The sequence below is a fragment of the Nicotiana sylvestris genome, chromosome 6 (genome assembly GCF_000393655.2).
Source record: "Nicotiana sylvestris chromosome 6, ASM39365v2, whole genome shotgun sequence".
In the NCBI taxonomy this organism is placed as follows: Eukaryota; Viridiplantae; Streptophyta; class Magnoliopsida; order Solanales; family Solanaceae; genus Nicotiana; species Nicotiana sylvestris.
Window position 1 is genome coordinate 3,209,893 of NC_091062.1, and position 17,397 is coordinate 3,227,289.

The 17,397-nt window shown below is 35.3% G+C and overlaps 1 protein-coding gene across 3 annotated transcripts; it reads right to left on the reverse strand.

Annotated features, from left to right (window-relative positions):
• Positions 1-3,035: 3,035 nt before the first annotated feature.
• On the reverse strand, positions 3,036-15,104 carry LOC104228770 (putative late blight resistance protein homolog R1A-3). 3 transcript variants are annotated; one of them, XM_070147646.1, is made up of 6 exons: positions 13,727-15,104; positions 9,273-11,997; positions 7,887-8,073; positions 6,155-6,213; positions 5,928-6,076; positions 3,036-3,092 (listed from the first exon to the last, which is right to left on the reverse strand). In XM_070147646.1, exons 2-3 carry the CDS (start codon positions 11,965-11,967, stop codon positions 8,048-8,050), a joined length of 2,721 nt encoding a protein of 906 aa, XP_070003747.1. In that variant the 5' UTR covers positions 11,968-11,997; positions 13,727-15,104; the 3' UTR covers positions 3,036-3,092; positions 5,928-6,076; positions 6,155-6,213; positions 7,887-8,047. The 3 variants fall into 3 exon arrangements, with proteins under 3 accessions (XP_070003747.1, XP_070003746.1, XP_070003745.1); XM_070147645.1 differs by having other exon boundaries at positions 13,491-15,104; XM_070147644.1 differs by having other exon boundaries at positions 9,273-15,104.
• Positions 15,105-17,397: the final 2,293 nt, after the last annotated feature.

The following is a 17,397-nucleotide window of genomic DNA, read 5'->3' on the forward strand; positions in this document are numbered from 1 at the left end:
TCTCATTTTTTTTCATTTTTTGTTGTGGTCGAATCTTATGGAGATTGCCTACGTATCATGACCCCGCATGAATCAGACCTTGCGTAGTTCGGACCAATAAACAATAAACATTTTTTATCAATTTTCATATTAAAACAAACTGGGTTTCAATGGTTTGAAGATGACCTACAAACTTGAAAATCAAACAACCCACATATTTTAATCAAAATATTTATACTCTCAAAACAAAAAGGCCAGCTTCCTTTCCCCGTTTGACAAATGCAACCAAACGGCTATTTTTGCAAATGTGGCCCCTTCCAAATTTCACATGAATTTTGAGGCCGGGGAGGATTATTTTGACACTTTACAAACTTGTCCGTTCTTTTACGAAAATAGCCTTTCGACAACTGCAGGATACTCTAAGGCTATTTCGGCAAGAACGGTTTAAGACGCGGCCGAAGCTGGCTCGACTTATTTTGACCAAAAATCCAAACGGTATTCACCTGACCGTTGACTCTTTTTTTTTCAAATTATAATAAAAACGGGGTGTTGCAAACACGGCGCTTCAGCGCCTCGGGGACGAAGATTTTTCAAGGCTGTGGGGTCAACTGGACCAAAAATCCTAAACATGACCCAAAAGGTGGCTGTTTATGCAAAGTCAGCCTTCCGGCATCCCTTTCGGGAACATTCGGCTATGTCTTGATAAAACAGCGTCACCCGACTTCTTTATGACAAAATTAAAATTTGACATATATTTGTTTTGGCTATTTTTTAGCAAAAGGGAAGGTTGGACACCGCCCGACTTATTTATGACAAAATTAAAATTTTGACACGTTTTTTATTTATTTATTGGTTTTTGGCTATTTTAGCAAAAAAAGGGTTGGACCCGATGAGGGTTGCCTACGTATCTCACATCCGGTGAGAATCAAACCCGCGTAGTTCGGGCAAATTACCCGAACTATTTTAAAACAGGATTTTTTTTCTTTTTCAGCAGCAAATAACAAAACCACTTTCAAAGCACGACTCTTTTCATTTTCATTTTGGCATTTTCAGAAACAAATAAAAAAACTATTTTAAAAGTAAGACTCTTTTCATTGTCATTTTCAGGGGAAGACAAACTATTTTCCTATTATTTTTTATTTTTATTTTTTGAAAAAATAAGACAGAACAACGACGTTTTTTTTCTTCTATTTTTCCTTTGCTTTTTAGTAAAACAAACTAATAAAACATTTTTTTTTTCATTTTCTCAAAATTTCGGCAGAGTTTTGACAGTATTTGGGCATTGATTTTTTTTTCAAAAATAAACAATCAATTCCCTAACCGCTATTTCTTTTTTTTTTTTTTTAATTTCAAAATATTATTCCTGATATTCAAAAGTCAGTCAACACACAAGTCCAAATCAAATAAATGCGCAAGTAGCAGCAAGTAAGATGCATCAGGATGGTCATTTTCATTTTTTGGTACACCTATCCTAGACAGACCCAACCCCTGTGTTGAGCCTCCAAAGTCAGATGCACGTGATGCAAAACAAACGTTCCTACTAGGGATCCGGCATGAAGCTGAGTTATTCTAAGTGAAAAACCTGAGGCATATTGTTTTAGACATGGCTTACCCAAGTGGACAACTTGAGCCGAAGTGGGGGCAACGTACCGGGAGCACGAAAGTCTACCCGACCTAGTTACTTGTCCCAACTTCGTCTTATTTGGTATGACTTCTAACAGAAAGGTGGGCCACGCGCACGTGTGCACCATAAATTCAGAAGACTCAGAAGGAAGGAGGGTTTCGTAGAAGTTTTATATACACAATTCAGATAATATAAAAGCGGTAAAAAGCAACATTTAGCACATTAAGCTCAAACATGTAAAAATCAGATAAAGCCAGATATAACAATTTATCTAAGCTCGAATTTCTAACCCTGAACCAGTGGTTCTGGGTTTTTTGTTCCCAGCAGAGTCGCCAGAGCTGTCACACCTCCTTTTTCCGCCCCCGCGAGGGTACAGGGAGTTTTTTCCAATTAAAGGACAATCGAAACGGGATTTGTTTGTTTATTTCAGAGTCGCCACTTGGGAGATTTAGGGTGTCCCAAGTCACCAATTTTAATCCCGAATCGAGGAAAAGAATGACTCCATATTACAGTCTGCGTACCAGAAATCCGGATAAGGAATTCTGTTAACCTGGGAGAAGGTGTTAGGCATTCCCGAGTTCTGTGGTTCTAGCACGGTCGCTCAACTGTTATATTCGGCTTGATTATCTGATTTTATACAAATATGAACTTATGTGCAAATTTTATCTTTTTACCGCTTTCATAATTGTTATTATTATTTTTACAAGAATGTGAACATTGTTTAAAACATGTCTTTGGATTACGTCACATGAAATGCACCCGCAATCCGGAACGCATTTTTATTCAATGTTTTGGGATTTGGATTTGGGTCGCATGAAATGCACACCCGAGTTTAAGAAGGTAAGCTTATTAAAATGCGCGCCTAAAGCAATTAGCGTATTATTATTTCTGGGTAAGCGTATTATTATTTCTGGGTAAGGCCGTGGAATTTTGCTAAACGGCTCATCCCAAAGTCTAATTAATTTTAATTAAACATTTATCGAGGGCCCCACAATTTTATATTTTTATTCGACGAGGCTCGTCTCATTTATTTTTAAAAGACAATCCTAAAATGCCTACATTATTCTCTATTAAATTTGTCTCTACAAAATAAAATAAAAAAATGTCTTAATTTATTTACATGTTGAAATTAACCAATAATATTTAACTAAACAACATCCCTCCAAGTTCCAAAATGGTCTATTTTGATGAACTAACGTGCTTTTTGAGACATGGTAATTATCCAACAATAGCGAATTAACTAGACGAAGTTACTACACCATTTATTTATTTTTAGGCAATATATAGATAGATCGTCTGTTAAGCTATCATCCGATGTTTCACTATATATATTAAACAGCTATATGATTCTGATTAGAGTAAGCTAAACAATTTATATATACAAATAAAATTTAGAATATAATTAAAATAAATCTGGAACTTCAACTCTTCATTTTCGTATTCATGCTACATGTTTCAGTTTACAATAACCAGCATGTCAGTTGTGTACCTGATATTGGAAGCAAAAGAAAATGAAGATGAGAATCAGCAGCAGTAATAACAATACAGCACAACAACAACAGTCCAGCAACAGTAACAACCCAGGAACAGAGTTTTCAAACCAATGGAGCAGTAATCCCAAAACAAAAGCTTAAAGCTTTGATGAAACAACAACAATTAATACTGATTTCAAACAATGAAAGAAAGTAGAAGATTTTTTTTAGTTCTTATTTATTTGAAAGTTTTTATATTTTTCGGAATTTTTCTCTCTCTTAAATATTCAGCCATTTTTTTTCTCTCTCTCTCTATCTGTCCGTTTTTTTCTGTATTCTTCTTATTCTCTTCTGTCTTCTCTTCTCTCCAAAATCTGATTCAAAACCTCTCTTTATATCCCCAACCCTTTAATCAATTAAAATCAATCACTTTCTCCTACCAAACCCATTATCTTCCCACTCATCCCCCATTATATTAAACTAATATATCAAACTAATCCATTACATTTTGTCCCCATGCCTACCATAAACAATTGTCATATTCCCCTCCACTACATTTTGTCTTGTCCCCCATTTATATTAAACAACTATATCACCCACATCCCATTACATTTTGTCCCCATGCTTAACATAAAGAATTATAAAAATGTTTAATTACCAAACTACCCCTCCGACCTTATTGCAATTATCATTTTACCCCTGAACGTACTGCAATTTACCAAACTACCCCCATCAGCTATAACAAATCAATTAATCAAACTCAACCAAAATATAGTCAATATGACCAATTTCTACACAAATTCAAACAACAAATCATATGAACACGGATGAACAATACAACAACAATATCACATGAACACAAATTGAACAACAAAGAACAACTAAAATTTTGATTGAACAATATTTTTTAGCAACAAACAAACCTACTTTCAGATTCAACAACAACAAACAAGTATATTCAGATTTCTAAATTCAATAATCATTTGAACTTAAAAATCAAACAACTTTACAACCAACAATTCCTATATTAAAACTAAACAAAATCATGAAGCAAACTGAAGAAATAATCAAAAATGATAATCAATAAACAAGAAATCAAACTATACAAATTTCGGATTCAAGATCAAACAAACAAAGTATGAACATGAATTAAATCTAAAAATAAAAATGACGGATTCAAATGATTAAACCAACATACTTCCCTATTACAACTAAATTCTTTTAGGCAAATCAAAACAAAACTTAAGAAGAAACAATTATGAATTTAAACTTGAACTTAACAATATTAACAATTTCTGAAAAAAAAAATACATAAAACACATGAAAAAAAATTGAAGAAATAATTAATTAAACTTCAATTTGTATCTAACCAATATTAAACTAACAATTTTTTAACTAAACAATAAACAAGAACGATAAAACAAACATGAAACAAACTGAAAAATTAATTAATCAAAGTTCCATTTGAATCTGAAAATTTAATCAACAAAACATATGAACAAACTAGAAAATTATTTCAACGACGAACAAACAAAACAAGAATTGAATCATTTATCGATTTTGGATCCGAAAAACATCAAACAAAAATATGGAAAAAATTGAAACTTAAACCAACTAACCGGTTCAAAACAACGACGAAGAAACGAAGAAGATGAAGCAACAACAACGTTGGTGAGACAGTAGCAGTTGGTCATTTGCTAGACGCAGAGGCAGTAGGAGGCAGAAGCGTGAAACGTGAGCAGCAGCAGCAAAACAGAGTAGCAGCAGCGGCGATGCAGCGGCAGCAGCAGCGGCGACACAGCGACGGTAGGCAGCAGCGAAACAGAAACAGGAGCAGCTTGGTCGTTTGGAGAACGGAGCAGCAGCGCGACGGGTTGACGACGAAACACGAAGAAAAAGTAGCAGCTGGTCGTTTGGTGGTGGTGTTTGGACGGAAAAGATGAAGCAGCAGGTGGCGACGGGGTGGGGCAGCCATGGCAACCTGAGCTCAAGCTTGAGCTCGGCGAAGAAGATGAAGCAAGGGCAACGATGGTGAAGTTAAGGGTAGCCATGGATGAGCCTGAGCTTGCCGTGGAGAAGATGAAGACGCGAGGGGTCGTTTGGACGTGAGAATGGAGGGTAAAGGGCAGCCATGGGAGGTGGGGTTTGGAGCTTTGGAGAAGAAGAAGATAGGGAGGGGGGGTGGCAGATGGTTTAGGTTTTTTAGGGTTTGGTTTTTTCTTTTGTTTTGTTTTACAAGATAGGGGGATGTTGGGTATTTGGGTTATGGATTGGATCGACCCAGTTCGAAATGGACTGGGTCATTTTGGAGGATTGGGTATTTTTTGGGCTTGTGGCTTTAATTTGAAGAAGAGGCCCAATTCCGACATTCTTTATATTTTCGCTCTCTTTTCTTCTTTTATTTTTCTAAAACTAAATTATAAAAATACTTAAACTATTATTAAGAACTAAATTAAGTTATAAAAGCACAAATTAACTCCCAATAACAATTAACGCACAATTAAGTATTAATTAAGCATAAAATTGTATATTTGGACATTAAATGCTAAAAATGCAAACGATGCCTATTTTTGTAATTTTTATTTTTTTGTAAAACAAACTTAATTACTAACAATTGTAGAATTAAATCCTACATGCAAAATGCGACATATTTTTTTATTTTTATTAATTTAACAAATAAACATGCACAGACAAACATACAAATAATTACACAAAAATACCACAAAATATCACAAAAATTGCACACCAAGAAAAATTATTTTATTTTTGAATTTTTTGGGAGTAATACTCATATAGGGCAAAAATCACGTGCTTACAAATACAACAGAATACATGTAACAAATACCAATTACCTTTTGGTTTCTTGAATCTTTCATAGGTTTTTTCCTCTTTGAGCCAACTTGATTTTTGGTTTCTTTTGAAGCCTCATCAACTTGGACTTCTTTCAACTTGTCATTGTGTAATTTACTTCTTCTTTCATCAACTTTGGATGCTGATAAACCTGCAAAATCTTTCTCCGCTTGAGTCAGTTGCAACGAGAAAGTGGGCCCATCAAAATTGAGAATTTTGGTGGGTATACCTCTGGGTAGTCTGTTGAGTGGCGTTGCATCCGACATTAGATAGAAAACTCAAAGAATCCTGGTGATTAACAATTCAAATGGAAGATATATCAGAAAATTGTGTAAATTCGCTAAAAAAACTTATAGAAACAAACTAATGAAAAAGCAATTTCGAAGTAGTTGAATTACCTACGGGGAGAAGATTTCCAAAATACAACTGTGAAGCTCTAAAAAACACTTGAGAACCAACTTGCCCGTCAAAATACGCTTGAGAACAGTTGCGAAGAAGAATGGCGTGTGGGGTGATAATGGCGGAGAAGTATAGGCGATAATGGCGGATGAGGGTTTTTGAAGTGTATGGAACGTGTGTTTGTGGGGGAAGAGGGAAAAATGTATTGAAGAAGAGAGAAAAAAGTTGATGAGAGGATATATACGCTAATTAGGTGAGAGAAAATAAAAAAAAATGAGATAGAAAAATATTTTGTAGCATATATTAAGCCTTAATTTTAGGATGGAACTAAATTTAAATTTTTTGCTATAAACTAAAAAGGGTATTTATAGAATGTAATATTTTAAAAGGGTATTTATAGAATATAAATAGGGTACTAACCTATTCTATAGGTGGTAAAATTTCCTTCTTTTTTTAGGTTAGTTCCAAAGCAATAATGAATTATTTGACTACAAATACAAGCGTTTGTGCAGGAATCACATTATTGCACCTATAAGTTTAAACCGTTCACGCGTTATACTCCCTCCATTCACTTTTACTTGTCATATTTCGCTTTTCGAGAGTCAATTTGATTATTTTTTGATAAATTGCATAAGATTTTCTTAATATTTTAAAATTAAAATTTGATATTCAGAAATTATACAAAAAAATACTATAATTTGTAATTTTTCTCATATCAATATGATAAAAAAAAATACTCCCCCTGTTCCAATTTATGTGAACCTATTTCCTTTTTGGTCCGTTCTAAAAAGAATGACCCCTTTCTAAATTTAGTAACAATTTTGCTTAAACTTACAATTGTACCCTTAATAAGAAGCTTTTATAACCACACAAATACCCTGGCCTCTTTTTGACTTGTTTAGGACCACAAATTTCAAAAGTCTTCATTTTTTCTTAAACTACGTGCTCAGTCAAACATGTTCACATAAATTGGAACGGAGGGAGTACATGTTAACATGTTGGTCAAAGTTTATGTAGTTTGACTCTCGAATAGCGAAACATGACAAGTATAGGTGAACGGAAGGAGTACATCCTTAAGCTCGGGAGGGTCGGGTGATTTAAAGGCAAACACATCACCTACAACTATCAAAATAAAGGCATTCATGACTACTTGAATTATTTTACTAATCAATTTATCATTTTTATTAAGTTAATATGGCTAGTCGCAATAATTATTTGGTCATTATATTTACAAGGCAACATATATAAAGTCCCCCTTAAACTTATCCAGACAACATGTTTGAACACTTAAACTAAACGAACGTTCTTTTAAACACCCCTCCCTTTTTAAAAAAAAAAAAACTTTTCTTTAATTAATGTTTTCCTTTTTTTCTTTCTATATCCACATTTTCCCTAAACTTGTACCCTTCTTCTTCCATCCAACAACCACCCACAGTGTGCTATACCACCATATCAGTCGCCTCCTATCTTCACTTCCTTCATCCCCATCCCCACCCCACCACTCCACAACAAAACAAAGAAAAAACATACTTTAATTTTCATGACATAGACAGAGAGCTCACCGGCGAAATTTTCTCGGCGTAAAAGATTCGGTGCTTCCTTCGGCCTTCGTTACAGGTTTTGAGGTGGGGAGGGAGAACAAATTTTCCGGCGTAAAAGATTAAGTTTACATGAAAACTTTCACTGCTTCCTTCGGCCTTTCACCATTTTCCGATCTGGTTCTTCATCCATGAAAGTGGTGGGGATAGGCTGCAATAATAACAAATTCCATTAGAGTTGCAGAGAAATGATATTATGTGAAAATTACCTCAGAAAAGTAGAGAAGGTGACTTAAATGGTTGTAATATACAACAATGAGGTCATGCCGGAAAGGGTAGCTGCCGGAACTTTTCTTCCTCAACTTCGCTGAGGTTGTGGGGAAGAACGAAGAATGCTGGGGTGGGTGAAAATGAAAAAAACCATTATAGAAAATATAAAAAAAAAATGAGTTTTTGACATGTGGAGGTGCGTGTAGAACACCTCCCATGTGGTTTTGCACTTCGAAGGAGGTATTAAATTCACTTGAAATGAAAATGGGAGGGGGGGGGGAGGGGGGATAAAAGAACTTACGTTTAGTTTAAGTGTTCAAACATATTTTCTGGACAAGTTTAAGGGGGACTTTATGTATTTTGCCTATTTACAACTACAACTTGGCATCTCCTTTATTAACTATTTGCAATATTTTTTACTCACGCAATCAAAATGAAGCATAGAGTCATCCAAATGTTATGTGTATTAATCAAGAATAGAAATATTTAGAAAAGATAAAAGCAAGTAAAAGAACTGCCAAGCAAACTAGTTTAAGTTTATTAAGGAAATCCTTTTTTACTCTTTTGGTGTTCCTTAGGATGTAGATAATTTTTGTAAAGGGAGCCTCTCCCTTGTTTATTTTCTCTAAATAGGAGGAATCTCCAATCATAGAACTATGTTGTTTAGTATCCTATTTTCCAAACCATTTTACAGAATTGAGTTTGTTCAATCTTCACTAGGGATTGGGAGTATAGCCTAGTCCAGCTCCTATGTAACTTTGTGATATTTAATACACGAGGTAGGGGTCATTGCCCCCCCCCCCCCCCAACCACCACCAACAAATCACCACAGGAGGTGAAAGCTTGCGTGGATGGATTAGTTAAAAAAAATGAGTATAACCTTGTGGAAATGAGAAACGAGTGTAAAAAAGGCAACCCAGTGCACTAAGCTCCCGCTATGCGCGGGGTCCGGGAAAGGACCGGACCACAAGGATCTATTGTACACAGTCTTACCCTGCATTTCTACAAGATGTTGTTTCCACGGCTCGAGTGTAATATAATGTTCATAGGCAATTATGGAAAGTTAACCTTAATAAATAAATACCTATGTGTCATAAGCAATTATGGAAAGTTCATTCTGGAATATAATGTAATACTTACATGAGATACGAATATCCACGGGTTTGATTCCAAGGTTTTCTTGTTCTTGTTGAATTCGTGCAGCAGAAGCCTCCAGTTCGGTTGTACAGTCAGTTAACTCAATGAGTTGCAGTGAGTAAATATCTGCAAACTCAATGGGTATCTCTTCCAACATATGGCACTCTCTAATCAAGAGGCGCTCAAGGACGGGAAAATTGTCATCTGTGGCTTTCCAGTACTTGAGATCACAATGCTCAATTAGCAAAAGCTTCAATCGAGTAAATCCTCCTTCAATTGGATACCATTCTTCGCCAATACAAGCATTCCACATCAGCTTCAGCACCTCAAGGTTAGGCAACTCACCTACAATGTTCAAGTCCTCCCACCTTACAGAAGTTTCCTCCAGCTTTAACTTCCTGAGTGTTACTGGAAAAGCTTTTGCACTTGGAATAGTCGCTGGTGAAATCCGCCAGTTTTCTGATGAGTCCCACTTACGAACAAGTGCAAGACTCAATGTTTCAAGTTGATGTAGATGGACAAGATTGTTGAAAAGTCTAGATTCTTGAAAGACTTTATAGTCACTGACATGTCCATAGATTACTAACTTCTTAACATTCTGAATCCCTGAAATAACCTCCTTTCTGCAACTACTTGGAGACAAGCCAGAAACAGTATGTATGTTTGAAAAAGCCAAGTAGCTCTCCTCGTCATCAGATTCCCTTGGAGGATTTGACAAATAATATTTATGTAGTCTTAGCTGCCTTAATTGCATCAGTTCCCAAATTTTCTCCGTAAAAGTCACATATCTAGGACTATCCCGTTTAACAATGAGTGTTTGCAGATTCCATAATCTGTAAATTTCTGGAGGTACGTAAAAATCCTCGCCGATGCCGGACAATGCTAGGTACCTCAACCAAATGAGACATAGTATCTGTGGAGGGAAACTTTCTAAGTCTGTGGTAACCAAGTCCAAGATTCTAAGTAAACTAAAATGAATAAGCTCTGAATTGAGAGTAAAAGTTGAATTAAACAAAAAAGAGAAAATGGAACGAGTTCGTTTTAAGAGAGTGTAATCATCATCATCTGTCTGCCTGCTTATCAAATGATCATGTTCGGGGGTAAGAAGGGCCAAACACATTCCATCATCAGTCCATCGCTTAAAGGGCTGCATTTTATGCGTACTGAGATGATGACATTCTGGAGAAAAAGCATGGCTTTGAGCTTTTTTTGCATCTGAATCACCATCTCCACCCGAATCATCACCTTCATCCAAATCATCATCTTCATATGATTTATCAAAAACAATGTCTTTCATGACAAAAATGTCTTGGCTTTGAGCTAATTCTCTCAAGCACAGCTCATGTATTAGATCATGAACCTTACATGATCTAATTTTTGTGCCATCCAAACTTTTCTTGCATACAAGAACTAGATGTCTGTCGATAAGATCATGTAAGCACTTTTCAGCCTCTTTTTCCAAGTCTTTTTCTGACTTCAAGAAGCCCTCAGCCATCCAGCATCTCACCAAACCCTTCACCGAAATCTCACTGTCTTCTGGAAAAATCCCAAAATACAGAAGGCATGCTTTTAGGTCACTGGTTAAGTGATTGTAACACAACCCAAGCACATGTCGATATCGTTCATATGGATCTTTTGTGACAAATGACATGACATCTTCAGCAATATTTTCCCAATCTTCGATTGTCCGTTTAGATCTGGAGAGAAGCCCAGAAATCACGAGAATAGCTAATGGTAACCCTGTGCAATACTCTACAATTTGCTTCCCAATAGTCTCAAACTCATACGGTAATGCTTCATTTGCAAACACCATACTTTTTGCAAGGTTCCAACTCTCATCTGGGTCCATGAGGTCCATCTGCAAAGAAAGATTCTCTGTACCAGCATAATAAGCTAATTTTTTGTTACGGGTAGTCAACAATATTCGACTCCTATTGTTCCTACATGGAAAGCAATGTCTCACGTCATCCCATGCGTTACTGCTCCACATGTCATCCATGACAATTAAATATCTCTTACCTATTAAACTTTTTCGTAGCCTGTCAGCTAGATCTAACTCATCATCCATGTAAAATTTGCGACCCATTGCAGAATGCAGAAGGCTTTCCAGGATATCTCTTACATTATACTTTTGAGATACAGTAGTCCAGGCACGAACATCATAATGAAATCGAATTGATTCATAATCGTAAACTTCTTTTGCTAAAGTCGTTTTACCGATGCCCCCCATCCCGATGATCGAGATGACTTTGAGATCAGACGAGCCATCATATTGTGTCAGTTTTTCCAGCAACCATTTCCTTTGATAATGGCTCGCCGTATTATAATCTTGAATGTTTGGTGACTCATTCTGGACATGATCAATGTCCTCTGCTACTTGTTTTAGGCTATCAAAAAGCCTCTTATGTTCCTTTTCTTTATGCATTTCATCATTTGCCATTACAGCTTCTGTTAGTGTCAGTTGAATTGTGTGTTCCACAGCATTTGTGACGTCTTTTATCTGCGCTTCCAAATATGCCATTTTCTCAGTATCATTGCTTTTGTCAAAATTCTTGAGAAATACTTCCAGGGAACTAACTTTTCTCTGAAGAGCGAGAAATTCTTCTTTGTGGTCGCAAATTAGAGATTGCATTGGCGACTTGGATGTCAAGAGTAGTTCTATCATTCTCATAAGAGAAGCAATACTAGCATAAGCCATATCTATTCTATTCCAATTATGACCTGAAAGCTGCAAGATTTAGGACGTCAATGGTATATATAACATGATCAATAAAGTTGCAAAAGGGAAGGCAAAAACAGAGAGAACATCGGGTAGATTTTCAGCCATCACTGTCTCAAATCTCAATCGATTCTACGACTTGATCATTTAAAAAGAAATCGAGAGTTTTTTGTATCTTCAAAAAACATTGCGTCTATTTCATGTTCATGTCATCAATGTTACTAAACATGGGTTTTCACTACTTATAAACTTTGATCTCTAATCCTCAGAATTTGGTTAAAGATAAGTGAAACAATAGTCTTTACTAGATCTGGTACCCATATTTCTAGGTTATTAATCTCTTAAAACTATCCTTCACATTCAATGCACAAAAAACTATGGTTCTGTACGAACGATGTTCTATAACTACAGGAATCACGTGGGTGCGCCAAAAGGAAATAAGGGATAAAAGGCTACTCCTCAAGTGTACAAAATCCTTCTCAATTCAATCAAAAACAATCCTATTACTCTCTCCATACGGTCCACATCAGTGCTCCTGGAGCAACTAAGGTCCAGCCAAATGGAACTTTTTTGACCATGCCTGGCATTACCCATTGAAGACCTAACCAACACAGTATTTTCCATAACAAGCGAGCCATTGAAGACCTAACCAACACAGTATTTTCCATAACAAGCGAGATGCTATGAGATGAAAGCTACTTCCTAAAGTAAATCGATAGCAACTACCCCCTCCGTTTCAATTTATGCGACATAGTTTGACTTGACACGGAATTTAAGGAAAAAGAGATTTTTGAAACTTGTAATCTTAAATATATCATAACATTTATGTGGCTATAAGACTTTTGAAACTTGTGGTCATAAACATGTTAATATTTGTGTGGCTAAATATAAAAAAGTGTCATTCTTTTTGGAGTGAACTTATAAGGAAAGTGTGTCACATAGATTGAAACGGATTGAATAGTATGTATCTGTAATGAAAGAAATACTAAGGAAACCTTGCCACATATTGCACCCTACTTTTTTTTGTTTTATTAAAAAGCAGTATGAAGAAAATACTGCAGCAAGTCAAAAAGAGCTAAACTTGGAACATCAGATCTCTATAAAATCCAACATATTGCACCTTTGGATTTTCCAACATCAAAATCTGGAAAGGGAACTTTACTTGAAAATTCTGGTCAAATTATATCTTTAAATAGAATTAGAAAGCATTAAAGTTCCACAAATGAACTCTTTATATCAGGTAGGCAAAGTTGAAACTATTATTCAAGAGGTGAACTGCAAACTTTGATGTATACTTTTCCCTAGTTTAAAAAGGAAGAAAATTAGATCTATCCTAAAATTAGATTTGTAGTAGCGCAAAAAGCTAAAACTTAATATAAGAAATACTTGGAGAAAAATATATAAGAAACTTAATATGAATAACAATCAACAAATGGATAAAGCACAAAACATACAGTACAGTAACCAAGAAAAAGATCTCAGAAGACATAAAAAAGGCATACCTCAAATGGTATGTGCAAACAAATTACCAAGTAAATTGCAAACAAGAACTAAAGATTTGACTAATTTGGATGAGATGACAACTTCAATTAGGGAAATACAATATTATACCACATGGGTGTTAGTATATTACAAATCAAGTTGGTTATATATAGTACTTTCACTTAGCTGGTTTTAATGGAGATTAGAGATTAATAAGTCAAAGAAAGAAGTGGGAAGACAAAGAAAGATGGCATACCTTGGACTGATTGAAATGGTGTCTGCAATCATATTACCACCAAGTTAATTTTATATTAAACAAAGAAAGACTTGACTTTATAAAAATGGGATGACAATCACTGGCTTAATCAATAATTACTCTCTCCTTTTCAATTTAAATGACACATTTTCCAGTGTTCCAAAAAGAATTATACATTTCTATATTTAGAAATAAATTTAACTTTAAACTTTCTATTCTACACAAGCTTTTATAGCTACACAAATATCATGACCCACTAAACTTTTGCACCCTAAGCTTTTAGCACCACATATTTCACAAAAGTTATCTTTTTATCCCTTAAACTTTGTGTCAAGTCAAACTACAACAACAACCACCCAATAAAATCCCACTAGTTGGATCTGGGGAGCGTAGAGTATACGCAGACCTTATCCCTACCCTGGAGGGGTAGAGAGGCTGTTTCCGGGAGACCCTCGACTCGACAATAATATTAGAAAAAAACATGTCAAGTCAAACTATATCATCAAAGTCGAAATGGAGGGAGTAGCTGGTTAATCAGAAACTCTAAATTCATATTAGCTTGCTTGGTTACCTGCCACTAAATTTTGATGGCCAAAACCCACCACCATAGGGCAGCATACCCTGGGTTTATGGCTTGAATAAATAAATATAACAATAATAATGATCCAGTAAAATCTCACTAGTAGGTCTGGAAGGCTAGTGTGTATGCAGACCTTATTCCTATAAAGTAGAGAGGTCTGGCTCAAGAAGAGGAAAAGACGAATAATAATAATAATAATTAAAAAAAAGATTCTGCAAGCAAATATGGTGGCCTATTGCTAAAGGGGCGGGTCCATTAACCCGAGTTTGGAATCATGTGCCACTAGCCTCGACATTTCTGGGTGATTAAAAAAAATTCCAGAATACACTTTTTATTTTTCAAAAGTTCTCACTATTGTTTTTTTTATTTTTTCAGAAAAATAACTATAGCCCCTGTAGCAGACCAGCAATCCTCTCACCAGTCAAGGATAGCAATTGACAACAATTGGTAGAACAAATACGTGTAATATTGAGACAGAACTGAGTAATAATGGAAAAAATAAAAAGAATGGAAAATTTGCCACTTTCCTTAATAATGCTCTTCGCTTGAATCAATAGCTTGTTGTTGTGTAACAATCAAAACATTTACCGTCGAAACTGTGGGAATTGGTCGCCGGTGGTGGAGAACGATCGCCGGAGCGAGAGACATTGCCGGAGGCGGCAGTGGAGGGGGAAGTTGTTCGCCGGCGGGACCTCCGTCCACGTCAGCAGATAGACGGTGGAGGTGTGGTGGCTTTCGTACAGGTGTTGCTCTTTCCATTGTTGAGTTTTGTCCGGCAGCTGAAGAGTGTAGATTTTTGTATCTTCTTTTTATTTTTTTCTTTGTTTGTTTTTTTTCCACGTGTATGGCTTAGAAATTTTATGGATAATCACCCAATTCTTACTTTATTACAACCTAAAGTTACTAAATTATACTCTCCTCTGGTCCACCTATTTTACTTTTGGATTTTGGTACACTCATTAAGAAAGTAGTAACTCCTAAAGAATAAAAGGTATCTTCACTAAATTAATCTTAATTAATTATTATCTTGACTAAATAAGGGCAAATTTTAAAAAAATAAATTAATTCCTTCTTGATTATATAAATAGACACTTATTTTGAATCAAAATAAAAAGATAAAATGATCACTTATTGTGGACCGAAAAGAATAGTATTTTGTAAAATAAATTGAAAAAATAAATAGAAAAAATGACACTTAATGACAATATATAAGAAGAATTGACAATTTTTTAGCTTTATATTAGGTTTTGGCAAAGGCAGCCCCAAATAATTGGCATTATATAGCCAAATCCCAAAAATCCTATTTTACTATTTATTCCCCTCACTGTTTGCTGCCCCTCCCCCTCTATTGTTCGTTGGTCCCCCTCCCCCTTCTTGTTCGTTGCCTCCCCCCATCTCTCCCTCCCTTCCCTTGTTCGTTGCTTTTCCCCCTCCTTTCGTTCGTTGCTCCTGTGAAAAAAATAAAGCTAATTTTTTGGAATAATATAGAATTCTCTAGAATGCCCTAGTTTAGTATCCTTAATATTTATCTAGTGGACATATCTAGATGTTCTAGAATGTTGTGAGAAGATAAGATATATCTAGATATTCTAGAGTGTTGTTAGAAGATAAGTTTGCTAGAATCTTCTTTGTACATTATCTAGAATCATCCATAGGCTAGTATAAATATGGGGTATCTTGTTTATTTTTAAGCAAGCCAAAATCAAGAAAGCCTTCTTTCCAAAACAAGTTCTCCTATCTAAAATCTATCTTCTCTTTTCAAGCTTCCTCTTCTTTAGTTGAACCTCCAATCTTAGTTAACGATCTTGGGCTAGCAGAAGGTCTCCAAATAATATTCTTCTTCTGTTATTCTTTACAGCTTCCCTACCCCCCCCCCTCTCCCCCCTTTTTGGTTCGCTGTGCTTTATGGGTTGGATTCCAAATGAGATTAAAATGGTGGATTGGCTCTACGATTGATTTACTCAGTATTACCCATCAAGTACAGAGGAGTGAAGCTCTAACATAAAGCGACAAATTAATATGTGTATACAATTCCTCAGGTCCTAACACACACACACACACACACACACACACACATATATATATATATACATATGTGTATATGTGTGTGTATACACTTGGATATACAGTATGATATAAAAACTATATTTATAATTTTTAATATTTTTAATGCTTGTGAGAAATAATTTAAAAACTTAGAAAAAGGATTGTAGAGATTTGGGTGAAAATTCTAACAAAAAGGAAATGAAAGTCTATTTTTAGGGTGATGGTTGGACCATTAGAAGAGAGAGAAGATCATTAAATGTTAAATTTTGGCTACTTGTGTCAAATGCTAAAAGATTGGCCATTTTCTACCAATTATTGAACTAAGTTGTTATACAATGCCAAAATCCCTAATAAAAATCACTTGCTTTGCGTAAGTATCACAGAAGAGCAACTAAATAATTTTGTACCAACTAGGATTTATTTCTGATTCAAGACTTAAGTAGCAAATGTTGAGGTGTAATTTCGTAGTATTCTTTAGAAAAGAAAAACGAAATACATTTACATATGAAAAACATAACAATGAAGTCTATAACAGTCTCGAATTGTTAATCTATAACTTTCCCTTTTCTTCATTATATTTAGGAAAAATGCATAAGTACCTCCTTGAACTATACCCAAAGTTTCAGCGATATACTTTTTCATTACCCCCTTGAACTATTTTAAAGTATAATAAAGGCCAAATACATAGACAACTCATTAAACTTGGCCCAATTTTTTATTTTGGCACTCTAACTTAGTCTTGTTCCATTTGGCCTTCCAACTCCATTGTTTGTGTTCCACTTTAACACAAAAGCTGACTAGATTGAGTGTGTGATTTGCCACACCTTGTAGGCGCGTAAGGGAGATTTTTTCAGCCAAATTTCCATCTCCAACGGTAACAACATAAATGTTGGCCCCATATTTAATCCCCCATCTTCCTTCCCCATTATTTCATCTTCATTATTTTCCTTCTTTATTTACTTTGCCCCATCTTCACTCTCAAAGTTTCAAAGAGCCAAGTTTGAAGGCCAATCTGTCGATTTCATATTTTGCCCCATTTATTTAA

Bases quoted from the DNA above. Each gene is read 5' to 3' on its own strand.
- LOC104228770 (XM_070147646.1), bottom strand. From the start codon at position 11,967: ATGGCTTATGCTAGTATTGCTTCTCTTATGAGAATGATAGAACTACTC. The intron at 8,074-9,272 runs GTAAGTATTACA...TTATTATTGCAG, and splicing joins CGTGGATATTCGTATCTCAT to CCTATCCCCACCACTTTCAT.